At 44.5% G+C, this 14,464-nt stretch overlaps 1 protein-coding gene across 2 annotated transcripts in view; it reads left to right on the forward strand.

The window, feature by feature from the left end:
• The window catches only part of LOC125287492 (testican-2-like), a 40,658-nt gene that overhangs the window by 10,414 nt on the left and 15,780 nt on the right, over window positions 1–14,464 (forward strand). Inside the window, exons 2-6 of one of the 2 annotated variants that reach the window (XM_048233357.1) lie at window positions 2,947–2,955; window positions 3,599–3,644; window positions 8,138–8,252; window positions 11,044–11,152; window positions 12,702–12,816. In XM_048233357.1, the coding sequence (XP_048089314.1) occupies window positions 2,947–2,955; window positions 3,599–3,644; window positions 8,138–8,252; window positions 11,044–11,152; window positions 12,702–12,816 (394 nt within the window). The remainder of the gene's footprint in view (window positions 1–2,946; window positions 2,956–3,598; window positions 3,645–8,137; window positions 8,253–11,043; window positions 11,153–12,701; window positions 12,817–14,464) is intronic. The other variant, XM_048233358.1, reaches the window with a different exon arrangement.

The following is a 14,464-nucleotide window of genomic DNA, read 5'->3' on the forward strand; positions in this document are numbered from 1 at the left end:
GCCCGGTCAGGTATTGTTATCTACAATGGAAACTAATTACACAACAATTTCCTGTCTTATTGTTTGAGTATTGTTTGAGTGTAAGCAAGAGAGCATGCCAGATCTGTGAAGCACTGTGCATACCAGTGCAGCTGGCACAACTGGCACAATGGTACCGTCACCTCGGTAACTGACTGAGCTCGGCATTCTCCACTGCGGCATGAAATTGGTTATTAAATATACCATATGTTGATCTGGAGAAGGAGCTCAAATCAGAGCCTATCTTTTTTGCTTGCCGTCTCTTTTATAACTCTCTCTCTCTCTGTCTCTCGATCTCTCTCTCACACACACACACTCAGACAAACACACACACAGCATTATGTGATATCCATGCCATGAGACACCTCAGGACAAAATGCATAGTGTAAGCTTTTAATCAGGCAGGAGTCAATTTATGAGATGTACTCCACCACATATACACATGGGAACACAATACACACACACACACACGTTGCCCAGGGTACTGAGAGTGTAAGGTTTTAGGAGTTCAAAAGCATGTCACTGACACATTGTCCTTCACACGCCCCTCACACACACACACACATCAATGCAACAATGTACTACTACATGTACAAGACACTGTCACTCCACTCTCCACACACACACACACACACGGGTTTGGATGATGTAAGGTTGTGAATGGAGGCGGAGACGAGGCTGGGTGACAACAGACGCCAGTGTCAGTCAGGAGGCTCAGGGGAGGCGTTGAGTGACTCAAGGCAGCTCTGTTAGGTTGGACTCCGACCCCGTGCCAGAAGCCCCCTGCCCCCATCCCCCCCCATCCCCCACCCACCCCTGCCCCAGCCTGCCTCCCTGCAAGCCCTAGGTCCCCCTCAGGGCCTGGGCGAGAGGGGGGAGCGGGATGGAGAGGCTGGTGGTGGCGGGGGCCGTGGGGAGTCAAGCCCCATTAAGCGGCAGGGCTCACTGCCACACCGGCGGCATTACCGAGCTGTCGACAAACGCCAGCCGAGGCGACGCATGTGACACGAATTCCAAAGCACCAGGGACTCTCGGATGCTGTGTGTGTGTGTGCATGTCTTTCGCTCTCTCTCTCCCTCTCTCTACTCTCTTTTTCTCTCTTTCTCTCTCTCTTTGTATTTTGTGTGAGTCTGTGTGAATATGTGTGCGTTTGTGAGTGAGTGAGTGAGAGAGAGAGAGAGAAAGCAAGAGAGGTGTTTTTTAGCACTTGCTGTTATAGCTCTACCCCACACACACACACACACACACACACCCCTTCTGTCTGATCTCAGTGTACAATTCAGGCTGAAATGGGGTAACAAAAGGTGTCTGTGTTTGACTGAGAAAGCGTAGCATTTCGCCGGCACACCCTGAGACAGGATTTGAATTCTGTATGGCACCCAAAGGCCCCGCTGTCCTTGTGTACAAGCCTGTAAACAAGACGAGAGCTCTGGCAACTGTTTCCCTTCACTGGCTCAGAGTTTGTGCTGCCGCAATCTAGACACTGCTTTCCCACTGTTGGTGTGATCATTTGGCTTTTAGGCTGCAGTGTTTCTATTCACATACAAAATTCCACAACAATTACAAATAAAGATGTGTCAAAAAGGCTTTAACATTTAAGGGTATCTTGTTAGGGGGTAGAATTAGTCAAAAATAAAGGACTTGAAGGCTTGATAATATTCATTACTGGGAAATCTATCACCATTATGGCCTGTTGGAGAGCATTCACGGATCACTTGTAAAGAGCTCATTTTCTAGAACATATTGTCGTTTTGACCTCTCTGCATATTTCACATTTCAGCAGGAGATGAGACAATGACCTTTCACTCTTTGTCCAGAAATAGGGCTCTCTGTTCTGACGCTGTGGTGACATTTTTGCCTCTCACAATATTAACATTTTAAAGTTATTCAAATCTGATAAGATGAACAATTGGTGATATAAATGCCAGGGAGTATTTCTTCACCCAGTCACCTGCATCAGGGTCATCCCTCTTATTGAAGGCCACTGACACAGATCAAGTGGAAGAATGCAGATCTGAATCCTCCAAATTGCATATCTCCTTTCAGCTCATTGCTGATCACGCTTTTCTAGCTTTTAGCGTGTTTCTGACTCTGCTAGTGTACTCTGCTTGTGAGAGCTCCAAATTTGATGGTGGTTTATTGTACATAAAGCACTTTCCCCCCTCCTCAATAGGCACGTATTTGCATCTAGAACAGACTTTGATGTATCACTATCAGGTACTGAAAGGACCAAATAGGGCTGTATTTCCTCCAAATCTATTGGGGCTTTGTACACTAAAACAAACACTGAGGGTATTGAAATTTAAATGACCCTGGAAGCGATCCAATGCAGAGCACAAGGTCTGAATAAGAGAATAGAAGCTGAGGCATTACAGGGAGCCAGCTGTATTTCATCCAGTGCTTTAGTGCTTCGCAAAGCCAACCACATTCTCAGGTAAACACTATACAACAACAGAGGATGTTTTTAGACTTCATGCAGTTCTTTTTATAACTCGTATATGAGATCTACCATAGTTATGGTAGTGGTGTGGAGTTTAGATGTCTTATTCTATCATGTGTACAGTGCAATGCAATGTGCAGGTATTGATTCCATCCAGTTTCTTTGAAACACACATGCATAGCATTGCCACATAATTATATGCACTCACTGCTCTGTGAGTCGAGGGACATATAGATCTGCCCTTTACATCTAAATACTACTTACTACTACTACTACATACTTCCCCTGTAACGTCTGTCAGAAGGGGGAAGACCAGGGCTGAATGCCGTGACAACACAACGATGCAACTGCTTAACATGCGAGGAAATGCACCGCCGGCTCTTTTGAAGTGCTCTTTTTTCCCCCCCTTCTAACAGTCTTCTCTCTTCCCTCTCTCTTCTTTCTTTCTCTCTCTCTTTCTCCCTTGCTTTTCACCTGTCATGCCACAGGAAGTAGAGGTTAGTCACTCTCTCTAAATCTGCCCTGTGCACTGATGCCATGCTTGTGATCTTCTTCTTAAAGCTGAAGAGAGGGGAAGCCCTGCAGGTCCCTCAGGATTACACATTACCTGCTCATTTTAATCACCAAAGCCTGTGTCTCGAGGGGGGACATTCTACACTCCACCGTAACACTGCTGTGGCTCGATACATGCTACGCTACTATGCTACGTAACATGACACTTCATAACATACATGACACTATATACCATGACACTTTATTACATTACACTTTAGAACATACATGATACCATTACACTTCATGTCATAACATTACACATTACAACATGTATGATGTTGCATAACATAATGGACTACTGTTTATAGTGTTACAGAAGCATAGGACATACTTCCTTTACTTGCTTAAAGGGATGTTTCACTATTCCTTTGCCTGAGAATCCAATTTATCATATTTGATATCGGTTGCTATATTCTGTTTCATATTTTGCATGCAAAATCCCATGCATTGTTGTAAATACAAGATGTCCTTGTTGTGTATGATTTGGGTGTTTGACACTTATTAGTCGGTGGTGTGCAGTTGTGCGCTACTGGTTATTTTAAATGAGCTCTAAACTATTGTCTTTCTTTCCCTTGTTGTTATAAGGATGACTACATCCGGACAGTAGAGGACACCCAAGGCTCTGAGGAAAGTAAGTCACCAAAGTACCATACTGGCTTGTCTATCTGTCTGCTGTGCATCACTTCACAGTGAAGTCTGTATGATTCAGCTGTATAATTAAATAGCCTAGGAACACACTTTCTACAGGAGAGACTTGCTCTTAGCCATTATTCTGACAAGTCCCCCGCAATGTAGAGTCAGTGCCAAACCTGGTGATGTCCTAAACACTACCAGCACCTCTTATCTTTATGCATTAGCTCCCAAGACTTTCCTATCCTTGGGACTCCTTGAGTTTGATTCTGAATGCTCTTTCATTTAATTGCACGGCACAAAAAAAAGATGAGGTCGCCCATACCTTTAACTGTCAGCTTTTGGATGATTAAGTGAAGTTGTGCTTTAGTGTAACAAAAAAAAAAAAGTTCGATTACCAGGGAGATGGATGCCCCGAGCTGCCTGGTCCATTACTGAAAATACCACGATGGAGCGTTTTGTGTAATTGCCTCTGTGGAGATCCCGCTGGGATTTCATCAGTGGTGTGTTTGGCCCAGAGATGATTCAAATGGGGGAAAAAAAGGAAAAGACTTGTGTGTGATTTTGGGATCTTGCAGGTGACAGTTTGCGAATTACAAAAAAATGTTCCACGCTTCTCTCACTCTCTCTGTCGCTGTCCTCTGGCTGATTCTCTACTTTGATATTTTCCCTCTAAAGACGGTCCTCTCCTGTGGATTATCTTCTCTTTGATGTTCCCACTGGCCCCTAATTCGTTTTGGATGTATAAAAAAACATAACTGAAATCTCCTAAAAAATGTCACCTGTTTGTATATACGGCCCAAGCTGCGTAGGCAAATGGATCTTATCTAGTTTCTCTGGCGCGGGTTTGATGACTGTAAGATGCCCTGTGTTTTTTTTTTTTTTTTTTGACCATGTCTAACTAGCCCACCCACTCATCTCTACATGAAAGAGCTGTGGGAGCTTTGGAGGGAAAAGGCAAGATGAGAGCCGGATGATTCTAGAAAAGTGCCCGGCATCATCTCGCCCGTTCCCACATCAGTGGGAATAGCTAATACGTGCATAAGAGGTCCATATGCGCGGACAAGTGTTCATTTTTAATGGCGTTGATTTAATCCCCAATGCGACCAGTCATGTAAGCCTAATAGACTAGCTCTCACATCAGTGTATTTTATAATCTTGAAGGGGGGGTGAGTGGGGTGGGGATCAGTGCGATTTTGGCTTTGAACCGTTACCATCAGAAATTGCAAAAGAACCACGCAACATCAGAGGGTTCCTGTGGAGATTTAGATGTCAGTTTCTGTGACATGCCCTGAGGTTTATTTGACTCATCACATTATCAGGATACTGCCTTGGATTTGCCTGCAGTTGGATTACTCTATCAATGCTTATGGATAGGGCCCTTAATTCTTTTCTTTCAATTTTCTTTCATGGTTTTCTCTTTTCTTTCTTTCTTTCTTTCTTTTTTCTTTCTTTCTTTCTGTCTTTTTTGTTTCATGTTTCATTTCATTTTTTCCATTTCATTTTTTCATAAATTCTTATTTATTTACAACACACATTAATCAACATTTCATCCAAGATTCCAGTGGTGGAAAAGTGGTGGACTGGCTCACTAGGTAGCATCAAGGTTTAAAGGAATCCTGAGCGGAACCAGTTGAAGAACCCGATTGTTCCCTGGTGGTGAAAAAGCTCTATCTGTGTCAGGTCCTTGCAGGAGCCCCAAAAGTTCCTCAGGAGCCTGGCCGTGAAATCCTTTGATTTCGGCTCTGTAAACATTGCCTCTTTCGGGCCCAGAGAAGGCTTTGTGGTTCTGTTGACATAATTACTGTGGAATTTTAAGTTCTGATAGGTCTTAGTTCTCACCCCGGGCAATGAGATGCACCAAACAACAATGTGTGCAAACAACTTCTGAATGAGTTAGCAGCAGAGAAAAAAAAAAAAAAAATAGACACATTCTGGCAGCAGCTCCACATTGAGATTCAGTCTAAATGCCTCACCTTTTGAAATAAGATGCGGAAGGATGAGGAGCTCTAAAAGGTTAATATCATATTTGAAGGCAGGCAGACGCGCAGCCCCTTGTTCTTTAGAGTGACCTGAGGGGGCCGGGGAGATGCACCGGCGAGGAGGACAGCATAACCATGGACGACGGAGAGCAGAGCGGAGTGATGCAGCAGGCAAAGCTGAAATCACATCCCAGAAAATTCTAGAGCCGTGTCGGCGTTTCTATGGAAACGTCAGCCCTCCTCCTCGAGATAAGCCTTAAGGCGTACGCTTGGGTGGAGAAAGTAAAGCGATGAGGGAGAGTCAAATACAAAATCAATTTTCTGTCGCTCAATAAAAGTCGCCGAGTGGCAGAGCTGCTGGGTGGATGACCGTCCGGCAAAATCGCAACGGTTCCTCGCCCTGTGGACCCTCTGAGTGATTACGCTCCCGTGAGGATAAAATGTATCCCCTCAGTAGCAATTACTGTGTCTTAGAGTCGATGTTTTAAAAAAGAAAACATCAAAGTGATAGACTCATCTCATCTCTAGAGGTTGTTATTCGGAGTGAAACAAGTGTCTCTTTTACCAGCAGGCAGGCAAAATTCTTTGTCTTCTGGCTGCTTTGCTGAGGAAAGAATCTAAATTCATATGGTGCAACATCTTTGCATTTCCATATGGTGCTTCAGATATTGGATTCGTTCTAAAAGACAAAATGGCCCCCGAGTTGATCTGGAGTGTAGGTTTCAAGAGCTCTGATGCCTGTTCCAGCTCAGAGACAAATCATCCAGCTCATTTTGTTTTCCCACAAATAGGCCTAGTGCTAATCAGAGTTTGGCACAGCTCGGTGAACATGTTGATGGAGTCACGCCTAGAGTGGCCAAACAAACAAACAGGACTCCTGGCGAACTCACAGGAGGATTATACTGCCCCAGCGATATCGTTATATGCCGGTAGTTCACAAGGCTAATGGAAAAAAATATAATTCACCAAGGCTCTCATTGACTGTATTTCCCAGACATGGTTGGAGCTGTGGACAGGGTCGAAGGTCACGACTCCAGGGGGCGATATTTCTCTTCCCGCTCTCTGAAGCTGGATTGAAAGTGTGCTTGGACTCCCCCAGCATCAATAAATGACACAGATGTGAATTGAGGGGTATCAAATGTACTGTAGCCGTGTTGGCCTTCATCATGGCAAAAAATGGAACCTCAAACCCTGGTGGTTTGTGATTGAACAGACAAGAAAAAAATAGGTAGTCAAGATGTGCGTGTGTGTGTGGTTTGCTGACGTACATTAGAGAGAACGAGAGAGAGAGAGGGAAAGAGGGAGAGAGAGAGAGGGAAACTGCAGTGCCCTGTATAAAGGACTGCAACACTGATGATTAAAAGGAGAACCTTTATCTCTCTCTCTTTTGTTCTCTCACTCTGTCTCAATCACTCACACACAGACACACACACACACACACACATGGTTCCTCTCCCTCTTATTTTCCCTCTACCTCACAACCCACTCTTTCTTGTCATCAACGAGCTTGCTATTCTAATAGCCTAGTCCTTCACCGTTTGATTGACAGGAGGCCGTTAGATAATTGGGGACCTGTTCTCCATGAAATATCCCACAGCCCTTGAGACCTGCTCTATGTTGGAGGATGATTTTGCACCTCTGCTTTGGCGACTGAAACAGACACAACAAATCAGCTAGCAAAAGAAAGTCACAAAATGCAGTCTCCCAAAAAACAGTCTCCCTTTTGGATGTGTGTGTGTGTGTGTGTGTGTGTGTGTGTGTGTGTGTGTGTGTGTGTGTGTGCGCGCGTGTGATTTGTGGGGACGTTGAAATGATTACATTTGTTGCCCCGGCCACTGTGAGGCCAAATGAATCATTGTCTACTCTGAGCGCACGGTCAGGATTCAGGGTATTTGTTTTGTGTTGTGAGTCGTTTCCACGTTGTCTCCATCATAGCCCCCCGCCTCCTCCTCCTTCTCCCTGAGAAACAGATGGCATAGTTTCCTCAGACCCATAAAAGGACTGCTGTGCGGCCCAGCCGCGCGTGCCATCCGATGTTATTCTCCATTTCCTCCAGCTCGGCGCTGAATTATTTATGCCTTATTGGGGCCAGCGCAGACATAAACCCAAGGATTTCTGATATCTGCATTTTATAAGGCCGTCTCCAAACAAGCCAGAAGTCTTACTTTGTCCAATTATGTTCTCATGACTTTTTTTTACACTGAACTGAGATATTGACTGGCAAGCGCAAATGAGAATTTATTTTGGCCACTGCCCTATATGGGGAAATGAGATATCCTTCAGGCACTTGACATTCCTGCGTGGTTTTTCCAAATCATATGATATTGGCTGACTGTATTTCAGTGTTATTTTAACTATATGCCTTTACCTTTATGTAAATGAATGTAGGCATGTTATGTTTTCACAAGGCAATGCTTTGAAAAGAGTGAGATAGAATGAAAAACAGGCATTTTTCTGTGCTTCTATTCCATAGATATATCCTTTGTATCTTGTGTCTTTGTTTCGTGCGTAGGTTTGGACACCACCAAGGACCCCTGTCAGAAAGTGAAGTGCAGTCGCAACAAGGTGTGCGTTGCCCAGGGTTACCAACGTGCCATGTGCATCAGCCGCAAGAAACTGGAGCACCGGTGAGTGCACAAGCTGGGTCTGTGGGGAAAGAGAGAGTAAGAAAGAAAGAAAGAGAGAGAGAGAAAGGTTGAGAGAAAGAAAGAAAGAGAGAAAGAGAGAGAGAGATGGCTCTAGTAGAGAGAATAGCGAACAGAGACTGTGTGCATAAGACCACAAAAGACCAAGTATTCTCTTATCTTAAGGTTGAGGGGTATTTTTTAGGATGCCACCAGATTAACCCATAGACAGATCAATTGATGGAGTGGTGAGCATGTGTGATCGAAGCCTGCCTGTTTAGGTGAAGCCCATTCATTTGTGTTTAAGATGTCTTTGATTGGACACTAAATAGCCAAGCCCTGATAATATTTAAATAGTCAAGCCCTGATAATGTTCAGTTCCTAAAAGCTAAAGGGTGAAGAGTTACAACATGCAGTTGTTTACAACACACATGCAGTTGTTTGCTCCTAGAGCATTTCCCTTACTTTTTGAAGTGTGAAACATTAACACCCTGATTGAGATTGAGTTTGTTTTATTGAATAACCGGCCGCTGGTCCTCAAGAGCCATTTCACACAAGCAGTGCCTTTACAAAGTGGATGGAGGAAAAGCAATGACAGCCAATTGCTCCAGAAATCACAGGGTGCTTCTGATTGAATCCTAATGGTGTTCCCAAGATGTCCCTGATTTGCCCAGACGTGTCGCAGTTCTCTCTGTGCTTTATGCAGGGCAGGGCACACAGACAGAGACAGAGACAGAGAGAGCGAGAGAGAGAGAGAAGTGAAAGAAAGAGTGAAAGAAAAAGAGCAGTGGAAATGTGGAGCTCCACTCTCCTCTCTGCCTCACTCTCCCTCGCTTAAGCAAAGAAGCGTGAGGGCACGAGCGGAATAAGAGTGAAATTAATGGAGTGAGACGTCATTATAGGCCAAGTCTATCCACGGCGGCCGGTGTTTATCTCTCGCGCTGCGAGGGGACTTCTCGCAGGAAGTCACCCCTGATATCTTGCTGGTGAGATAATGGGGTGGCAGCGGCTGTTCGGCAAGGCTGGACGCGACACAAGGCTTGTGGTCAGGTTTCCTCTCAGCGTTATTAGCACCGGCATTAGCCAGTGGCTAGAAAAAGAACGGGAAAAAAACCAGACTGGAGGTTGGCTGCAGTTAAAGACAGTTGTGCTCACAAAGTGTGACTCGCTTTTAAGGGTTAGAATTGCTATTAGAGCTAACTGAGAATCTATCCGTGGCAGGCTATCAGACAGCAGGGTTGTTAAATGGGGCCAACTTTGTGGTTTTGTGCTTTTTTTCTTCTATTCTTGGATCAAAGTATGGTGTTAGACTTTATTGTTGGGATCCAAGTAGAGGAAGTGTGTGTGTGTGTGTGCGTGTGCGTGTGTCTGTGTCTGTGTCTGTGTCTGTGTCTGTGTCTGTCTGTGTCTGTGTCTGTGTCTGTGTCTGTGTGTGTGCGTGTGCGTGTGTGTGTGTGTGTAAGGGGTTCATCACTACAAGCCTCCATCTAAATGTGCGTCACCAGGCCACAAAGATTGTTGAGAGCTGTCTGCATGTCCTTGAACTGCAGCATTCTTGATGCACATTGCCGTGTCAGGTTGCAAGATTAAATCCTGCCCATGACAAAAAAAGGTGTGTGAAAAATGACTCCTCCATATGACAGTGATGTTTACCATCTCCCTTATGGCCCAATAGCAAGTGTTTACAATCTTGTCATTATTGGTGTGACCTAATGAATATGTAGCAGTGTGTTTGACCTTGGGGTGAGAAGCGAATGACTGAGACACGCTACAGTAAACGCCTCTCGTTGTATAGTGCTGTGTTGTGTTGTGTTGTGTTGTGTTGTGTTGTATAGTGCGTTGTGTTGTGTTGTGTTGTGTTGCGTTGTATAGTGCTGCGTTGTGTTGTGTTGTGTTGTGTTGTGTTGCGTTGTATAGTGTTGTGTTGTGTTGCGTTGTGTTGTGCTGTGTTGTGTTGTGTTGTGTTGTGTTGTGTTGCGTTGTGTTGTGCTGCGTTGTGTTGTGTTGTGTTGTGTTGTATAGTGCTGCGTTGTGTTGTGTTGTGTTGCGTTGTGTTGTGTTGTGTTGCGTTGTATAGTGCTGTGTTGTGTTGTGTTGTGTTGTGTTGTGTTGTGTTGTGTTGTGTTGTGTTGTGTTGTGTTGTGCTGTGTTGTGTTGTGTTGTGTTGTGTTGTATAGTGCTGTGTTGTGTTGTGTTGTTTTGTGTTGTGTTGCGTTGTATAGTGCTGCGTTGTGTTGTGTTGTGTTGTGTTGTGTTGCGTTGTATAGTGCTGCGTTGTGTTGTGTTGTGCTGTGTTGTGTTGTGTTGTGTTGCGTTGTATAGTGCTGCGTTGTGTTGTGTTGTGTTGTGTTGTGTTGTGTTGTGTTGTGTTGTGTTGTGTTGTGTTGTGTTGTGTTGTGTTGCGTTGTATAGTGCTGCGTTGTGTTGTGTTGTGTTGTGTTGTGTTGTGTTGTGTTGTGTTGTGTTGCGTTGTTGTGTTGTGTTGCGTTGTGTTGTGTTGTGTTGCGTTGTATAGTGCTGCGTTGTGTTGTGTTGTGTTGTGTTGTGTTGTGTTGTATAGTGCTGTGTTGTGTTGTGTTGTGTTGCGTTGTATAGTGCTGCGTTGTGTTGTGTTGTGTTGTGTTGCGTTGTATAGTGCTGCGTTGTGTTGTGTTGTGTTGTGTTGTGTTGTGTTGTGTTGCATTGTATAGTGCTGCGTTGTGTTGTGTTGTGTTGTGTTGCGTTGGGTTGTTGTTGTGTTGTCAGCCCTCCATCAGACTGAGGCATGTCTCTTTTTCCCACCCTGGGTTCACAGGATCAGGCAGCCAGTGCTTATTCACCCACATGAGAAGAGCTGCAAAACGTGCCCAGTAGCCAGCGTTGTGCCTGTGTGTGGGTCGGATGGACACAACTATGCCTCAAAGGTAAGACCACGGACACACTCACACATGTACACACACACAAACACGCACATGCACACACACACACACACACACACACACACACACACACACACACACACACACACACACACACACACACAAAGTATCGAAATGCCTTTCCTTACCTGATATGCTAAAAGAAAACCAGTGAAATTTTGCATGTACTTATTAATCCATGTTTTTTTTTTTCATTCTGCTCATTTTTACGATCCATTATCATATCCATTATTGTGTATCTGTGATGCTGAAGGTGTGCACTATAGACTATTCAATGTTCTATTCAAGTTCTATGTCTGACAGCAATATCTGAAAGGACTTTAGTATTGATGTGTTAGATACACCCACCCACACACACACACACTCTTCCCCGCTCACCCTCTCTCTCACACACACTGGTGTCCACAGAGACTCAGTGTGTGTGTGTGTGTGTGTGTGTGAGGGATGTCTGAGTGTGATTAATGTGTGTTTGGGCTTTGAGCAGTGTGGCACCCTGCCGCCCTGTGCCCAGCTGTTTTATTGATTTATGTTTCATTTTTAATTTTGACCTTGTGCGAGCTGGCGGGTGTTTTTTGTGTGTGTGTGTGTGTGTGTGTGTGTGTGTGTGTGTGTGTGTGTTGGCCCATGTGGTGCCTATTTCTGTCTCTCCCTCTGTGACTATTGTACATAGTGTGTGTTTGTGCAAGTGTGTGTGCAAGTGTGTGCACAACTGAAATATGTGTGCATATCCAGTATGTGTGTGTGTCTGTGTGTGTGTGTGTGTGTGTGACTGTCCGTATACCTGTGTGTGTTTGCGAAGGTTAACAAGCGTTCACCTGCCCAGTGTAGAAGCCCAGTGGGGCTGGCTTTAGCGCTGCTCTGTGTCATTTGAATGAGCAGCCTCTCCACTCCCCTGGACACCCCCATAAATATTTGATCTGCCTTCAGGTGAAGCCTCCTCACTCAGCCGCTAAGGAAAAACAAGGCAGAGAGAGAGATCACCACTTGCCGAAATGTTACCCAGTGTGTGTGTGTGTGTGAGTGTGGGGGAGGGGGCAGGGGGGAGTTGTGTTCACCTTCTCCACTGGCCTCAGAATATTCTAGAATCAAGAACGCAGGCTAATGCTCACTCTCTCGCTCTCTTCCATCACACACACACACACACACAGACACACACACACACACTTTCTCACTCTCTGTCACACACACAAACCCATCGTTTCTCTTATCTCATCTTCTCTTTATGTATGTGTTTATACACACAATTCTACTCTTTCTTATTGTTGCTTACATACCCTCATATTACAGGCTAATGCTCCCTCTCTTTTTTCCCTCTCTCTCCCTCTCTTTCTCTCTCCTTATCTGCCACTTTCCTCAATTCTGTCTCTCTTTATATTTGTATTCTTTCTTTCTTACTTTCCTTCTTTCTTTCTTTCTTTTTCTCTCTCCTTCCCTCTCTCACCCTGTCAAATATGCCTTCCCTTCTTGTCGTACACTATCTTTCTCACTCTCTCCCTCTCTCTCTCACCCTGTCTCCCTCCCTTGTCTCTCTCAGTGTAAGCTGGAGCAGCAGGGTTGTCTCACGGGGAAGGAGTTGAGTGTGAGGTGTGAAGGCCTGTGTCCCTGCACGACACCCGCCAGCCGCATCACCAGCGCCGAGGCCAAACATGGTCAGTACACACACACACACACACACACATGCATACGCATACACACACACACACACACACACACACACACACACACACACACCGCCCATTCATACACACAGAAACACACACACACACACACACACACACACACTCACACTCACACATACTGTACACACAGCGCGCACACACACACACACACTCACACATACACACAGCGCGCACACACACACTCACACATACACACAGCGTGCACACACACACACACACACACACACACACACACACACACACACACACACACACACACACACCCGCTGTCTCATAAAACCATACTGCAGAGGAAAATACTTCTGGGTGGCTACTACTGGCAGCCCGAAGTTTGATTTTTGGGGGGCATTTGGAGGCAGCATCACCACATGCTGAGTTCAGTAAATGCATTTGACTAATGCAGTATTAGTACAGTAATGCTCTATTTCCACTGGTGGTGTTCAAATATTTATGAGGATATGTGGTGAATGAACTCCTCTATATTCTACAGTTGCTGTGCGTATGGTCAAAATGGGAAATGGCAAACATGCATATCATTACATATGTCCTTGTGAAAGATCTCACAATGAGATAAATTGTTAAAGAGGGGTTCTTGTTAAGTTATTCTTCTGGTAAGCACACATTTCAAGGTGAGTATTAATAGTGTGAGCTTTTACCACACTTTTACCACACACACACACACACACACACACACACACACACACACACACTCTCTCTCTCTCTTGCAGCATTCCTCGCCTGGATCAATAGCATCCTATCTCCGCAATGGAAAAGCAGGCTGCTCAGGTTAATTGAAAAATCTCCCTGGGTGATTATAATGTTAAGTCCATCATGCAGTAATGAATTATATAGACCCAACATTGATCATGATGGCTCCAACCTCTTGACTATTGACTGCTGAGAGGTCACAACCACAGGGGGATGTGTCAATGTATATTTGAACACATTTGATTCATTAGCTATCGACTTCATGGTAAATAAGAGGCAAGGACGTTTACTTTTGCCAGTGGCCGGTTGCACAAAGCACCTTAAGTTTTTGAGTATGTATTTCTAGTTTTAAGTAAGTATGACCCTTAAGGCTTAATTTATCCTTAGGTAAGGGATTTACTTAAGGGTGTCAAACAAAGATTCTATAGTTAAGATGAATCATAAGACGATTCACCAATAGAACGAAATGGCACTAGTTCCGGACTCCTAAATAGGCGTGTCAAAACATAAACAACGTCATTGTTTGTGTGTGATGCCAATGAAACACTGTCGGACACGGAATGAATAATTTCATTTTGTCCCGTTAATGTTAGCACAGTAAACGGAAAGTGAATTGGAATGTTCACTAGCTAGCTAGCAGCTAAGAACTTTGGTTAAACTTATTTATTGTCGCAAACAAACCTGAAATAACATATGTTCAGCAACTTTGTGGTAGTCTACTAGTTCTAACAAAAAATATGTTAGGTTAGTTTATCAACCATATCTGAGTCTAGAGCCTCTGAGAACAGGTGGCTGTGCACCAGAGCTTTGAGGAGACAGTGACAGATCACTGAACAAAGAACAAAGCTACTTTTGTCTTTATTTGTTTCGTTGGAAAAAAAACTATTTCAATGTCGGAATGTTAGGGGAG

This window comes from Alosa alosa, chromosome 22 (assembly GCF_017589495.1).
Source record: "Alosa alosa isolate M-15738 ecotype Scorff River chromosome 22, AALO_Geno_1.1, whole genome shotgun sequence".
Classification (NCBI taxonomy): domain Eukaryota; kingdom Metazoa; phylum Chordata; class Actinopteri; order Clupeiformes; family Clupeidae; genus Alosa; species Alosa alosa.